The 17,008-nt window shown below is 43.7% G+C and overlaps 1 protein-coding gene across 1 annotated transcript in view; it reads right to left on the reverse strand.

The window, feature by feature from the left end:
* LOC115570870 (growth arrest-specific protein 7-like) overlaps positions 1-17,008 on the reverse strand; it is a 44,993-nt gene that overhangs the window by 2,262 nt on the left and 25,723 nt on the right. Inside the window, exons 8-12 of the mRNA XM_030399645.1 lie at positions 12,385-12,463; positions 7,629-7,757; positions 6,861-6,984; positions 807-886; positions 304-402 (exon numbers count right to left, since the gene is read on the reverse strand). Coding sequence (XP_030255505.1) covers positions 304-402; positions 807-886; positions 6,861-6,984; positions 7,629-7,757; positions 12,385-12,463 — 511 coding nt within the window. The remainder of the gene's footprint in view (positions 1-303; positions 403-806; positions 887-6,860; positions 6,985-7,628; positions 7,758-12,384; positions 12,464-17,008) is intronic.

Here is a 17,008-nt window from a genome sequence, read left to right on the forward strand (position 1 = left end):
GGTTTAATTAATGTCAATTAATGAAGGTTCCATTCCATTTAGTGTGGTGGAGACTGTGTGTGTGAGAGTGAGCCAACATGCAGAACAGCAGCACCCTAACAACAATGTAACAATGTAGTCTTTGTTTAAAAACTGTTTTATAGAATAGGCTATGAAGTTTATCGCTGTCAGCTCTACGTGCTGGTGAAGGGTCAGGTGACATGAGCTGTTTCTAGATGAAAGAACAGGATTTTCTGTTAAAGCGACAGCTCTACTCTTTATCACTCGACAGAGAGTCGTGGTTGGAGTTGAAGCTGTACTTACACTTTGGTTGAACATGTCTGTCTCATGCCTAAGGGTGGTGTACTGACACAGATGCTGTCTGATCATCTCCACCCGCTCCACCTCCAGCCGCTCCAACTCCTGAGGATGAGAGCAGTTGAATCATAGAGAAATCTTCCATCTGTCTACGCTGATCAGAAACAACAGTCTACAGCACTAACAGGGGACTTACAATGAACTTAACCAGAATCATCACAGCAGACGACAGGCAGACAATGAAGCATGCACTTTTAAGTGTTTGAAGTAAATGTTAAATCTCAGTGAGCCCTGGTGCTTTCCTTTAGGAATGTGCTTAGAATAAATATTTGACACCAACAAACATGAACATAATAAGTGTATGACCTAACCTGACCTTATCTATTTCCAGTCATTTGTGTTTTTCTAGCCTTTTATTGCATTTGGTAAGTCAAGTGTATTATGTGGCACTCGTGGTTGGTCAGACAGTAAAAGTGTTCATTGGCTCAATTTTGGGACTGATTTCTTACCAGACTTGTGGTGACCATCTCCTCAAACCACTTGGACTGAGACTGGTTATAAAGGTCGACGCAGCGCATCAGATCGTCTCCTGTTACAAAGAATACAAAAAGAAAGACTTGAAATACGGACTGCAAAAATGTCTCTGCCAACTTTGTTTCATATTTTCTCCAGTAGGTGGTGCTGGTGCCCAGCTATTCACTCACAGAGGCGGCAGCGTCTCAACACATGTACAGTATTTGTTCCACTTCTCTCAGCAGATGCGATTATCCCAAACAGTGCAGACGATCTGGACTGATAGTGAATTTCATTATGATAACATGAGCCATGATAAAGGGAAAGATCTAATCTGTCCTTTCATTAATGTCACAGCCTGTATCCTGCCGACAACACAAACACACACTAATCATCTGGGAGATTCAATCAGAGAGGAAATGATGCTGATCACTCTGTTCTTCAGAGGATCATCTGCTCCACTAAATGTCTGCTGACACACCTGCTACTTCATATTATTCACACTAATGTTGTGTGCTACTTTTAGATGAAGGCGGCCCTTCAGAGTGTCCCATAACCTGACAGATCCACACCAGTGTGACTGTTGATATGAAGTTTCACTGTTTCCTGACACCTACAGGACCGAAAGTCATGATTAAGGTTTAATACACGAGAGTTTATACACTGACAGTCAGTGGCTTTTTGGTTAGGGGGCACCTACAACCTGGAAAAAAGGATAAATCCCTCATTCAGACAAAGCAGTGTTTACAATTTCAGCAATTTTGATTGGGTAGTGAACTGCTGAGACACTTTATTTCTGCCTTTCCCTTCAGAACAAAATCATTGCAAGAAATCTGTCATTGTATTATTAATGCAGACTCCCTGTCAGGGGGGCCACAGGGGGGGCCAGACTCAGAGTTACGGGGGCACTGGCCCCTGTTGCCCCCCCCCCTAGAACCGCCCCTGCTGACAGTAATGACGTCCTGAGCAGAGAATGAAGTTACACTCCCTCTGTGTGTGATGTAACTGAACCTTTTCTGTGCTGGTGCAGGGCCGGATGCAAAAGTTTGTTAAAGCATGTGAGCTAAGAGCTACACGCTGCAAAACCTGGAGCCGGCTTTTCTTCTCATCAATGTGCAAGTAAATCCATGTGAGCATAACGCTGCATGTCTGTTTTCATTAGTGGCCAGCGAGAGTATTCACGATAGTTACCTGGCTGTGACTGAAATCATGAATTGTTCTGCAAACGTTGCAATTGCTACACGTGGCTGAAACAGGTAAGCAGTAACTTGGGTATTTGCTCCTCCAACAGGCACAAAATTAGCATAATTTGAAACCATGTTTGAGCCATTTGACAAATGTAAGTTCAACATTCATGCTCCTTTTAGCTCCGTGTTGGTTTCCATCAACTCTTGGAAAAATGAATCCACGCACCAGCTCATCACCGACTGTGTCTGCTGCCTGATGCTCAGCATGTAGTGTACTGTGGGTTTTCAGAGCTTTTTGCAGAAAACAGCAGCCAACTTCAACCGACAATAACGCTACTAGAGTGTTAGGTAAGCCATTTCTGTTACATTGTAGGCAATAAATGAGTAAATATAATGTGCTAAAAGAGGCTAAAATGCTCCGGAGAGCTGAGAGGAACTGCAGCACTAGGTGATAATTCTATGTGGGTTTATCATGTTACACATAGTTATTAGATATACTGCTAATATTACAATATTGATAACAGCAGATTTAAGAGGGTTTCGGGTTGGAAAATAACACATCAGAATATACATTTATTTTTCACCTGCTTGTAATACTTCTGTGTCTGTCTCTCTATGTCTGTTTTTATCTTGCTGTTGTTCTTGGTAGTGTAAAACCAGAGTTCCTTGTATGTCTGCACATAGTTGGCCATTAAAGCCGATTCTGATTAAAGGCACAGATCTGGATGGATTTTCACATCAAAATGCTTTGTGTTGCTGTCGCAGCACAGTTTACAGTAAACAGTGTTTCCAGGTAAGCTCAGACTCTCCTGAGCAGGAAGTCGAGACGAATCAGAAGAAACTGCAAAAGAGCTGCTGTTTGTGCCACAGATAAGCCCATCGCATCAGCTCTCCAACCCTTCAAAACATGTGAAGAAAGCGCTTCACTTAGAATAAAAAACAATAGTAATGAGCTCCACAATGAGGGTGATCGTGGCCTGAAGTAGCTGATATAAAAACTTTAGGAAATCCCTGCTATACGGAGACATAAATGAGCAAAAGCCTTGCGTAATCCAATGCAGCGATAGCTTGAAGCGATAATGAGTCTTTGTTATGAGAAGACAGATGCCATGCTTTAGTTGTTTTCGCATCAGTCACCTCTCTGCTTCCCTCACACTGTAGTCATCATCCCTGGCAGCCAGACGCCATGAGCACCGTCAACAACTGCTGCTGTTTTTCTCCCTGGTTGTATAAGCAGCGAGGAGGAGGGCTGACTGTGTGTGTGAAGAGAGCCAGTTTGGAGGGAGGATTCGTACTTGTGTGTGACAGCGTGTGGTCGTGAGTCATGACATCACACTCGCATGGAGAGCCGACATCTGTTTACTCTTAGCCAGTCACTTTCTTCAGGTCACACACCTATTAAAAGTTTTACAAAGCAAGGCGGCTGCTGCTAGTGCTACTCCTCCACCCGCCTCTCGCTCCTCTCACACCCTCCTTCAGACTGTTTTCACAGCTGACCCAATATGCACACATGCTGCACTGCAGGTGAGACAATGACATGTGCGTAATGAAGTCTGACAATTGGGAAAGCAGTGCTGAAGTCTTGATTTAGGTGAGTGTGAATGTACACTGAAAACTGAAGACGAGTATGTAACTACAGCTGATGAGGGGCAGACAGGTTGTTCCCGTCACATTTATAAACTCCCTCTGTTTAGGGTAAAGCTTTACATTCTCTAGCAGATTCAGAAACCAAAGATGACAGTGAAACATCAGAGGGTTCTTTTAAGCCTCAGTTTACCCTCCATTTTCTGTGTTCACACCCTGGAGAAGGGTACCCTGATTCAAGTGGTGAAGTCTCTATGCTACATTTATCCAATCTTCATGCAGACATGAGCGTAATATGAAGTATGTTCACTAGTTCTTCACACTCTACATCCCTACAATAGATGTAATGCCTTTGTGGGATGGATATTTTTGCAGTCAGGTTATTAATACGCGTGTATGTGTGAGTATCTCCCCGAAGGACCAAAGAGTTAGTCCACGTCCACGCCTCTGCCAGTCTGCTGTGAACACAGACAGAGAATGTTTCTGGCCCCACTTCTTCCCTCCTCTTCCATCCCGGCCTTAAAAGAAATCTCTCAGTCTGGCTCGAAGTGCTGATAAAGCTCATGACTCATGTGAAAAGACAAACACAGTATCTGGGTTCCCAGCCGATCTCCATTGACCGTTCCAATGAAGGGCTAAAGAAACACTGGAGGAGGATTCAGTCCAGTCAGTTAACCATTTACTCCGCTGAATAAGCTCTGCTGGTGGTGGAGTCTGATTTGCAGCTGGACTGACCACAAACTGCTTATCATCCTCAGATGATCCCTGATAACAGGGAATCCTACATCTGGTGCAGATGGACTTTTATAGGTTGAGTGACGAATTCCAGATCCACATATCTGCTGCACAGAGTACCACTGTGTTCCAAACAGCATTATCTGCCTAATATATAAAGAAGTTCATCTTAACCTCAGTAAATCTGAAAACTGATTCAGAGGCCAAACAATGGTCTGTCTAAAGGCTTAATTCCACCAGATACATGTCCGGTCCAGCTCCCCTCCGCCACGGCAATGGAGCTGATAGGTTTCACTCTAGTCTATGTGTTAACTTCCACCGGGTATGCTGCGTTGCGTATCTGCTCCATCCCAGCTCCTGCTGGAGCAGATACACAGGGCTTCTCTTTCTGCCGGAGCACGACGCAGCAATTCAGCCAAATTCAGCACAGTATGTACACCGAAACAACATCATAACTTCTGGTAAATTTTCAAAATAAAACACTCGTGTTGAGGCCAAAACGAAAATTTCAGAAAAAGAGACAAATACAAGCTCTTTTTCTAATCCTTTGGTTGGGAACACTTTGTGTTGTTGTGTTTATAACACATACATTTAACTGAGGTCCTGTGCGATTATGTATTTATCGCGGGACCTCCTCGGTCTTACGACCTCAGCTGTCTCGCAACTCCAACTTTCAGGCCGTGCAGCCCATGCCGGACTAGAAATGCAGCCGGTGGGGGACCGGACGGTGGATGACTGTGCAAAACTGTACCAGAGCTGGAACGCAGTGGACTTTCCTACTCCCTTTCTGATTGTCACCATGATATTCTTATCCCTTTACCCCAACTCTAACCGATCTCACTGCTCATGCCTTAACAGAACCAACCTAACCCTGAAAGGCAACCAATCAAAGTTGGAGTAGTGTGCGTGTTTGCAACAAAAGCAGAAGGATCCATTACAATAGCCGTTTTTAGACAGGGCACCAAGCCGCCAATTTGCCCGTCCTTTTGGCGACTCGGTCTGCGGTTTTAGACAGAGGACGGCAAATCGGGGGTCTGTTTTGGTCCACCGATTTTCCGCCTCGGAGAATACACTTTTTCCACCTTGCCTGCTATCTAAAAACGAGGCGGCAATGTGGCGGCCTCTGCGTGAGGTGGGCGGAGGTGTCAATGACCTGCACTGTTGTGCGACCCACAGCCGAGGAGTTTTAAAACCAAGAAACAGCTGATCACAGCAGCCAGTCCATCATTTAATCCGCGGACATTAAGATGAGCCACTGGACAGCCGTTGAGATCCAGGAGATGCTAGCGTCTCCTCGGTCTCTGTAGCTGTTTGGATGTGTTAGCTTGTTGTTGTGTCGGCAAGCTAAGACCGGTTGCTACTTTCAAATTAAAAGCCCCCCGCTAAGAACCCAGTTCTAAACTCCAGTGGGGTGCAATGTAAAGCTCTTATTTGAAGACAAATTCGTTGTCAGCTGTTCACAGCTCAACTTCGAGCTTCACGTCACGTCACATGTTTACGCCTACCTCAGAGGCGGCTTTTGGAAAAGGAGGAATATTACGCCTCCGTTTTAGAAAGACAGGCCGTCACATTGCCGTCCTTACCTTGGAGCAAATGTGCTGCCTTTTCTATCTAAAAAGGGCTAGAGTCTCATCAACACATTCTCACAAAATAGACAGTGCTAAGAGTTTGATGATCTCGTGACTATTTGCAGAGCAAGTTGGTGAACTGCTTCATCTGCTGAGCCAACAGCCTTCAAACTAGTCAGCTGGGAACTCGCTCAGTGAGTCAGTCACAATCATAATCATAACTGGCCTCGAATTTTGCTCATTATCAGGGAGAAAACTTGGTATCTTCATTGCTAAAGGGACAATAAGTCAGACAGTTTACAAAGTGTTAAGATATGTATTGGTACTACTGAAGTTTTAAAAAAATATGCGTCTTTACAGAGCAATTTTTACTTTGACAGAAAAGAGTTAAATAGAAGTGGTTGCAAGCTAAAATAGCATCCTCCATCTTGGACTCTGGCTCTCTGTCAGTCAAAGGGCGACACACACTGTCAGAACAGGTGGGGATTGATCACCAGTATCAGAGTTTCCCAAAGTTGAACGAGATGGAAAAAATGTGTGCAGATTTACTTCACCTTGAGTTTCTCATTTCAAATGGTGGTGTGAAGCCTTTATAGTCGTGTTGATTTAGTGGCTGAAATATTGAGCTCTCACCTAACAAGAATTCTATTCGATTCCGGGTTTCCCTGTACAGAAGACGGTGAACGTAAAGTGTTTTAAGTGTTTTTTTGTTTCCCTCTGTAGTAAAGACAGAGGAAACATTTGAAAGCTGGATTTTTTTGGAGGGCAGGACCATTTATAGAAAAATACAATTGACAAGAACTGAAATCTCTTCGTATCAGTAATCCACAGCCACTTTTGGTCACACTGTGTATTACAGGCACAGACATGTGAGAGCCTGATGGGCAGTGCTCCCCCCCCCTTAACAACAAACACCTGAGTGAGACTGCGACTCCACAGTGACCCGGCAGTCTGACCTTTGACCCCTGGCTCTGACCTGCTTGAGTGGATTTCCTGCGGGCTTTCTTGATGTCTTCTTCAATCTTGTTGCTGAGTTTGATCTCCAGCTGCTGAGTCTTCAGCTCCAGCTCCTTCTGTCTGTCTGCCAGAGCTTTACGGGCCTGGGGATAAGGAACAGAGCATCTCAGACTCAGGTCTCACAGCTGCACATGTAGAGAACCTTTTATACTAAAGCGAACCTCCTATGATACTATTTTTAGTAAATGATCTACTTTCCCTCAAGAAGACGTTTTCTGAAACAAATGTGTAGTGTTCCAGAAACAAACATCATTCCAACCAAAGTCTGCAGCTATTATAATGTTACAGTCTGTCACCATTCGTCACAATGATAATGCAGTCGGCTACACACAGTGTTCATCCTTCATCCAGTGTCAGAGCTGTCTCATACATGACCAGCATCTTATTTCCCATCCTGCTTTAAATGCTCAATTGTCCATCTGATGAGTACATCAGAGAGGAACCGTTTTGTCCCCTCTCTGAGCCAACGCTGCTCATGTGACAGATGATGTGAGAAAGATTTGCAGTTGCCTTCAGGCTTCAGGCGACTGCTTTTCATTGTACATGTACAAAAAGCAGGAAGACATTCCAGGGACGGGAAACAGCCGTCTGCTTATGGCAGGGATGTGGAATTTTAATCACCAGCGAGATGATTCCTGAAACTCTGCTGCTGCCAAGTAGAGGGACAGAACTGTGTTGCAGTAGAGCTGCTGTGCTCGTCCTTCTGTCTGTATGTGTTTGTGTGTACCTTCTCCACAGATGCATAGCGACCAACCAGCTGCTTCCGCAGGTCGGAGATGTGGTGGTCGAACCGCTTCATGTCCTTCTTGAAGTTCTCCCTGAAGGTCAGGAAAGGCTTCTCCACTTCACTCTGGAGCTGCTCAGACAAAAAACGATCAACAATTTAACGCTGACCAGGGGATGACAATGAAAAGCTAACCTCACAGCTCAAGACCTTCCTAATGTTAAAAAGCTTTGTGTCTCCTGGAGTGAGATGTGTTACTTGTTTTATCTGCAAAAAAAGTTTCCTGCAAAAAAACTTCATGGAATAAGATTTAACAACGTCCAGGTGGCTGTCATGTTCAAATAAGTATGTACAAGTTGTATCAACCTGCAAATTAGCATAATATGACCTCTTTAACGTATCAAAAGATTCTTATATAAAATCCCTATACAGAGAGTTTTAAGATGGGATATGAATGGGTTTTTCACTTCCAGAACCTCACTGTTGAGCTCTCTGCTCATCCCATTGGCTCGTCCTTCCTGTTTCCTCAGGGGTGAGGTCTGTATTTGGGTTTTCCCTCTAAATATTGACCAGAGCTTTGCATTGCGAGGCTAAAACATTGTTAGTAGGAGCTTGCTCAGCTCACACTGATGCTGAAATAAAGACGACCAGAGCTGTATTCAGCCCCTCGGTTTATCACATTCAGTTGAACAGTGTCACATGAGGACAGCCAGTTTACAACAGGACAAATATAGAAAAGAATGTCTCAGAAAAGTCATTTCAACTCAATTTTATTGTATTTCCCCAACTCAGGCTGTGGTAGGATAGAAAAACAGGAACGATTAGGTATAGCACACAGCTGAATTTCAATTTGGTGTCACTCAGTGATGATTCATTGTGTTCACTGGCCAAAAACATGCACAACTTTTGATTACTTTCAGATTCCTGATAACTAAGCGTGGAACTGAGTGTTGGACGACAGTATGACTCCAGATGCAGATACAGTAACTCTTCCTGCATTTAAAGTGGAGTTGAAGTGAAATGACTTCTGTCACCAGCCGCAAGTCAGAAGACAATCAAACTATGTAGGTTTCAGTAATGATAACGCTGTCAATCAAAAAAGGGAAATCACTTTAATCCCCCCTTTATCCATCTGATTGAATTATCAAAAAAACATAATTAGCTCCGCGCCCTGTAGTTTCTTTCTACATTATGTCATCATCCTCTCACACTGAGCGAGTTCACATCAGAAAACGTGTGAGTTTGGGAGCCAATCAGAACTATTTTCCGATTTTAAATGACACGCAGTAGGAAAATGTACCGCTCTGACAATGTGACACGATAACACTTTTCAAAAAGGGCGGCGAGCACTTCATTGGTTATTTGATGCTAATAAGTGATGTGTTGTTGTAGCCCAGCCGTCAGTGATGGAGGAGATCTGCAGCTCCCTCCTGCACTCGCATTGGAAACAATCGTTCAAAGTTCTTTTCTACACAAATCCTTCCTTCTCCTACAGAACCTGGAACTGTGCCGCACATCTGTGCATCTCTGGAGGACAACATCACCTCCTCCATTTCCTCCACCAGTCCAGCTGTAATCCTGGGCCCGTATTCACAAAGACTTTTATCTTAACGTTAGGAGTACTCCTAAATCGGGCTAAAAGTTTTTATGTAGGAGTCGTTTCTTAAAAGTAATTCACAAAGCTGCTGAAACCTACTTTTAGTTATGAAAACTCCTAAACTAGAAGTAACTCTCTGTTGCTATGGATTAGGGGTGTCAACGTCTACACGTGTAAACGGGTACACGGATAACAAATCATAACCGTTTAGAAAAATCAATAACCGTTTACACGTCTTTTTTTTCCCTCCTCCTCCTCCTCGTTAATTTCTCATCAATATATATACTTTTCAGGGTTTCCTCTACATGTAATTGACTGTGGCGCACCGCCACGGCAAAATAAAAGCCGCCACACCTTAAAAATTCAGGCATAAATAAATCTAGTGGAAACATTTTACCGTCGTCTTCCACCACAGTCTTTGACGTTAACTAGCATGTTGGATATTTAGCTTGATAATTGGCTAGAGGATTAAAATGGTCACTTAGAGCAGAGTCCTGCACGGGTCACCGCATCCGACCCGTTTTCCGACAGTAGCACAGATTACATTCCGTACCAGAGCCGACCCGCTATAAATTGATACCGACGGCCGAAGGAAAATTGGACGGACGCAATTTTTTAAAAGTGAAAGTAAGATAATGTTGCCTGAAAGCTTCAGATAATAACATTAACTAACTATACAATTAAATGATTCCCACTAGCGCAGTTATCCGCATACATAATAGATGAATGGGGCACAATGTTACGTTGATATAAAAAAAAAAAAAAACCCGCAGCCACAGCCAATGTGGCGTCACATCACTTCAAGTTGACTGGGGGACACAATGGCGGTGGTCAACAAGCGGAGCACTGCGTGTTTTTTGAACAAACTGCCAGTGGAAATCAAGTTGAGTGTAGGCTATGTCAGGCAAAGTTGGCTTACAACAACAGCACGGGATCCATGCTAAACCACCTGCGATGGAAACACCCGAACAAGTTGGAGGGAGAGACTGCTGCTGGCATCGGTGCTACCACAACTGCGATAGAAAGAGATCATAAATCTCCGACGTGTAACCGGGTACACGTCGGTTAGAAGCCCCGTTTACACGTGTAGAAAAAATTGTAAACGTTGACACCCCTACTATGGATGACGTCATTTTATAAGGACGCACTTAGAGGCGGTGACAACGGTGATTGGCTTGTTGAGTGACAGTGCAGCCCATTGAAAAGTCATTTAGGCTACGCAATGCATGAAGTGAAAATAAGGAAGTTGCCTACAAGCCCATGACATAAGCCTATGGAAAGATATTGGATAAAGAAATGTATTTATGAGGAGAATTAATTGACCCCTCCCCAAACAAAAACGTTTCGGACAAAAATTACAAATTAGAAGATTGCGATGAAAAACGTGAATTGTCAATAAAAGCGGTACTTGCTCGAAAAGCTGCGTCAAACCACTCTCCATTAAAATTCGGGAATCGTGTGTTGATCTGGGCCATTTCGCAACAATGTCCAGTATATTGTAATGTGCGTCAAAGACAATTTGTGTATTGCTGGAATGCAACTTTTTCCGATTGACAAAAGCCCTATTCGCACGGGACTAGTATAACGTGGGGACCTCCAGGTTAGACAGCATTTTGTGTGCGAATTCAGGAGGCTCATCAGAAGAGCGAAATCTCCAAAGATGACAAAATGGATTACACGCATGGCAGCATGCGGTAAGGAACATTTTTCCATCTTTCAACAGGCTCAACAGTTATTATATTAAAAATATCCATATCTAACTGTTGTGCTGCTCCAGTAAGGGCTCTGGTGCGATCGACCCGGGGGGTAATGTCAGTAAATTAGAGTTAAAACACAGACTTCGCTTATCCTGTGTGAATGCGCCGCACGAAACACAGACGTGGTGGGGTAATTTCTAAATCACTTGAGGTCCCCAGGTAATAGTCCCGTGCAAAGAGCTGCATTTTCCCCGTAGCCAAATGCCGGAGTGTTGCCAAACATTTTAACTGCGGCGTTATTGGATTGTTTCAGTTGGTTGGGGACGTTATTGTGTCCCTCACCAACTCAACCACAACTTCAATCCCTTCACAGTCCATCCAACATCGTTTTAATAATTCCCTGTCATTTAGCGTCTCCAAAACATTCGGCTGTGACCAGGTCTTAGCGAGTTAGGAGTCCTCTGGACTATTTCAAAGGTCTCCCAGACTTAGGTGCTACTTTTAGGCTTAAAATGTTTTGTGAATAACTCTTATTTTCAAAAATTAGGAGTCCTAAAGTTACAACTGACACGCCCATTATTTTTAGGAGTTGCTCCTAAATTCGCCTGTTAGGAGCTACTTTTAGCCTTAAGATTCTTTGTGAATACGGGCCCTGGTCTTTATCTCTCTTTACTCTCATGACAAACCCATCCGGCTCTTCACAACCCTAAAATTAAGAGCAGCTCCCCTCCAAGATAGCGGTGAGGGGGATCACTTGAGCTAAGTTCTTTGACTGAGACTGAGCCTTCAGTCTTCCTCACTCAGAGGCAGTCACGACTCGAGTGGCGTGAAAAGATGGCGGGTGATAGATGTTGATTCAAGCCTCAGTGTCATATGTGTGTGCCTCAGCCCACAGAGTCATCAGGAAGCCCTTCACTGTGTGTAATTACATCTGAAGGCAGGCTGCCTGTGCTGTGAGTCATGTGCTGTAGGCTGCAGAGCCCATATTCAATATGGAATCACATACTGTACAACCAGAGGGGGCCAGTGCTGTGTGATGCTCAGGGCTGGAAACCTTACCTTACATTGTATATATTACGTATAAGGAGAGCTGATACTGACACTGCTGACTAGATCCACCGGTCCTGATGTGACACAATCCACAATAAAGGAACAGTTCACCCGAAACTGAAAGCTCGGTCACTGGGTTTCAGGTTTTTTCTATATAATGATGATAATTTATGACACACGTAGTAACGCTTTTGTGTCATCTAAAACAGTGAACATGAAGAAAAAAGAAGGACTAAAGTTCTTGGTGACTCAGATCAGCCCGAGTCTGAACTACAACACAAACACAGCAAAGCACCCTCCACGTGATACGGTCGGTGTGTACATAGTTATCTCCTTACAGATATGCCTGAAAATTCGGTACGGGCATCAAGCAGGTGGCAGCTTATTAGAGGTGGGGAGAAGTGTGATGAATTACCTTTGAAGAGAACTTTAGGTGAACCTCAGCTTCGTCTGCCAGGCTCTTCTTCAGCTGGGCCCAAGCCTCCCCCAGAGTCCTGACGCAGATAACAGGGAGGGTGAGGGGGAGAGTGTGTGTGTGTTTAATATCTTACACAAGAAAGGACCACACACACTTTTATATAAAGACATGCAGGGACTTGGGGAACATACACACACACACACACCAACACACACACACATACACAGATGGGGTTCAGCAGCAGAGCTGGTGCAAAAGTTCACAGATACACAGGCAACCAATAAATCTACAGAGCTGAGCTGAGGTCCACAGCCAGTTCAACAGATGATTAGGACGTATGGGACATGAGATACGGCTCAGCGTCTTCTCTCAGCCCAGAGTTCAGCTCTCCAACACAGCTGGGGGCAATAACACTGAGAAGACCCGTATTGTTTTGCAGATAAACGCTCAAATGAAGTTAGCTGATAAACATTACGCAACGATCACACAACACTTGTCTTCTTAACAGGCCACCCATTTGTTTCTATTCAAAGAAAGTGAATGATTCATGATCAGCTCTGACAGGAAAAGACAGAGGCAGAGAGCTTTTCATATTTCTTCAAGCTGAGGACGGTGAAACAGTCGTGCAGCAGGCAGGCAGGCAGGCAGTCACAGCCTCCAGGCTCTGGGTCCAGGACTGACGCTCTTTATGGGTTAGCGGGTTACTTCAAAGCGTCGCTGTGAATGGAAGACACGTGTGGAATTCCCCCTGACTGACATCTAAAACATTCCTGACACTGTCCGAGTGAAGTCCAGCACCTGCAACTCTCTGGCATCAACACTTTAGCGTCACACGCGTTACATAGCTGAGTGTACAGTCCATCTTCAATTACACTTTCCTGCTTTGAATCCAAACACACATTTACACATCACTGTTGATGAAAAAAATATACATTACTTTCCACCTTTCACACATTCACACACCTTATTTTTTTGAATGTACGTTCACATATTTAGGTCAATTTTTTCCCCAAGTCTCACAACAATGACGCACAAGCTGTGATGCACACTGTAGCACAATAAGGACAATCAGATGACTTACATATGCATGCATATAGGTTCAGAGGCAGATCATATGTGAATCTCTCCTTGCTCCTCCGATCAAACGCTCTTCTTCACGCCAAAACGATGACAGAAAGTTCAAACTAAAAAGCAGTTACATCTTTGTGGCTACATTAAGAGACTTTTCAGGCCGTCTTCGCAACTTTAACGACTGGCAATTGATAGTGAGCATCGGGGAAAAGGTGAGACATACATTTAAATCTATTATATTGTAATTCAGTCCCATGCATGCTGCTCAGAGTAGGCAGATACAGCAGAACCAGAGTCTCTCCCTCTCCTACTGCCGCTGAGTGCAGGGATGCTCAAACCCTTTCACTTGGAGTGAAACTGAAAAATGAATGGTGTTGTACTGTATTGTATTGCATTGTACTGTATTGTATTGTTTTGTATTGATGCAAAATTGTGCTGGGATTCCAAGTTTCCTTGTTTTACTGACTTCCTGCACACTGTGTCACTTTGTGAATATGAACAATCAAGAGTTAATGATCCTATACTTTTAAAGAACATTCTAACCCACATAAAAATGAAACAGCATAAAAACTGTATTTTAATTTAAATATTACTAATATTGTTGTTTCACTAGAACCATCTGGAGGACCAAACTGAACCTCACAGACTAGACTTTCTCTGTAACTGAGCTTATAAATATAAGACTGTTTGTTTGATATTTTCACGCTTCTTGTGGGTTTTTTTTTTTACTACAAATATACAACAGCTAAAATGTAAAGCCACTCCTCTGGCTCACTAGCAAAATATAATTTTCTTTAAATCAGTGATTTTTTTTTATGATGACCTCCTCCTGCTCCAGTGGGTATGAACAGAATATGTTACCACTAAAGGCATAACACGTGTTTAAGTAATCCCATCCAGCTGCTCCTCCCATCAAATCAAATCTTTTCTCTCCTTAACTGACACTGCTGGTGGACGCTGCTCCTAAGTGCCGCCCAAACATGTTGTTTTAATATTTTAAGCATGTGAAGAGGCTTTTTCACGCTGTCTTTAGTATGATTAACTTGAGCCAGACCAGACCGAAAGCTCATGCATGTCCACCTTAAAAACATGAGCGAGAGCAGAGACAGCTGTTTGTTTATATCTGATGATTCAAAGCTGCAAAAGTTGCGACACTCTGACACTGTAGGTGTGCCAGATGTGACCTGCTGAGTGTGAAGAGCATTTACAGTCCCCAGTGACACAAAATCAACTAAATCATCAACCTCAGGGAGAGCTAATCTCCTGCAATGTACTTCCCCCATTCAACAGAACTGATACAGTGCATGGTTGGAGGCAATATAAAGTGGTCACACGCCTCACTGCCACATCTCTACCAAACAAATGGTAAATTCAGGAATAAATAGACAGCTGGTTCTAGGCTGCGGCCGGTCCGAGAGTAGGAACTGACCAACAAAACAGTGATTGTCCTGTCTGACAACAGAGCTGGCCTGAGGGACACAATAATGAAAGTATTGTGCTGCACTTTTCTGGGTGTGGGCAGACTGAGCCGGCTGGCATAATCTGGATTCTATATGGGACAATTCCAACCCACTCTAGCCTCTATTACCATGCTAATATGAAGAGCATTATCTTTAACAGTGCAAGGGAGGTTAAGCTTAGCTAAACCTTGTTTACATGCTGTCTCATCTGCACCAGAGTTTGCCCACTTTCTTGGTCAGATGTAAAAGTTTCAAATGCGACATAATGTGCTCACACTCATCATTTCTAGGAGGGTAAAGAGAGCCTGTGTGACGTTTTCTGAATTCAGAATGTCACACCACAATAGCCGAGGTGGAGAAGACTTGCAGTGTTAGCAAAGTGACCTTGCTAACACTAGCTAACATTAGCTACCATGACAAACTGGCCGTAGGCTACCAGACCAGGTAACACTGTAGCAGCATAACACCTTACGCCTCGTCTCCGCGCAGTCTTGTTTCACGTCTGTGATTAGTCTGCGTACGCCCCCTAGTGTTCAACACAAGGAACTGAACTTCTGCACAGATGAGCACGGCCGGCCCACAAGGTGTGCAGCTCGCTCACTTAGAACAAAACGTAAAAATGGAGCCGTATGCCATTTTATGATTTATGATGATATGATTAGTTTGTTTTTGTGCTTACTTCCTGTGACACAGTTTAAAGTGGTCAGTGTTCTGTGGTGGTCTGGCCAGATGAGAAAGCATTCTCTGCACCAAGGGAATAAAAAACTAGCTTACTAGCTTGTCATACTGCATTATCAACAGTGAAAGCAGTGATTAATCAATGAACACAACATATTTTAGCTTCGATTTAATATGTGCAGCATATAATTGACCTAGCAACATTTATGTTTAATGCTATCGTAATACGGCTCAAAAGATGTAGCAAGAATAACATGAAGGTAATGATGATGATGATGATGAATATGATGATGACATGTGTTCAATTAAAATGACCAAATGAGATCCTCTTCTTTCTAGAAGTTATGTTAGAGCTGTGATGCACGAGTGACAGTCTGACAGGTTGCTATGCACTCTGCCTGTGTCCTTGAGGAATCTGTTAATAAAGATAAGTTTAATAATGATGCCCTAGACGGTGTCCGTACAAATCACAGCTTCTTCTCTTTGTGGGTGTCTTTAGCCAACAGGGCCCCTCTCAGCTTCCTGTTAGTTTACTTGCCATGTTCCTGTGTCCCCTAGGAGAATCAGACAAAGACTTGCCCTCAGCGAGATATTCCCTCAGCTGTCAAACTGGAGAAAAGAGGAGTGGCTGCAAACTCTGTCTCCCTGCAGGGTTTCCCTGCATTCCCTATCCTCTACACACAACTAAATGTCTGCCTCCTCAAATCTCAATACCCCTGTCCCAACTCTGAACCCCCTCCTTTACTTCTGTTCCTCCTGTCCTCCCTCCATCCGCTCTTCTGCTCTCTCTAACTGTAATAAGTGAAGTATGCTTCAGGACAGAGATCAAAGCATGCAGTGATTTACAGGAAGGCCGTACTGTTTCACAGCATCTCTGACAGAGCCTCCAGACCCAGACGCACACCGGGATGTCTCGCCCGGTTGGCTGGCTCACTCGCTGAGGTTCTGTCTGTCGACTGGCTAATTGGCCAGCTAATTCCACATAAGCATTTACATTCACCAACCGCAGTCACTCAAAACATCGATCATGTAACTTCTAACAGAGAGAAACACACATTTTTGTAACAGCATTACTGGACCAGTGCGTAATGTTCGCTAAATCTGCTAATGTAAGCAAACTTTCTGCTCATATCAGCCTTCAGCCTCTAAATCCGGACCTCTGTGTGATGACAGCCTGAACTGAAACATATTACCAGGGCTCACCACAAACTCAAGTTAGCTAAGCTCTTCTCATCTTGCCCACCTGCTTTTCTTTCTTTTTTGATAACGTTAGTAATGATACCCTGCTGCAACAGAGCGGCGCAAAGAAAACACGAACAGGCAGTGACACAATAGTTTGACATTTTCCCAAGCAGTGTTGAATGAACATTTTTGCTTGATAAATTACTTAAATTAATCATTTTTTTTTACTC

The sequence above is a fragment of the Sparus aurata genome, chromosome 20, assembly GCF_900880675.1.
Source record: "Sparus aurata chromosome 20, fSpaAur1.1, whole genome shotgun sequence".
Taxonomy (NCBI): Eukaryota; Metazoa; Chordata; class Actinopteri; order Spariformes; family Sparidae; genus Sparus; species Sparus aurata.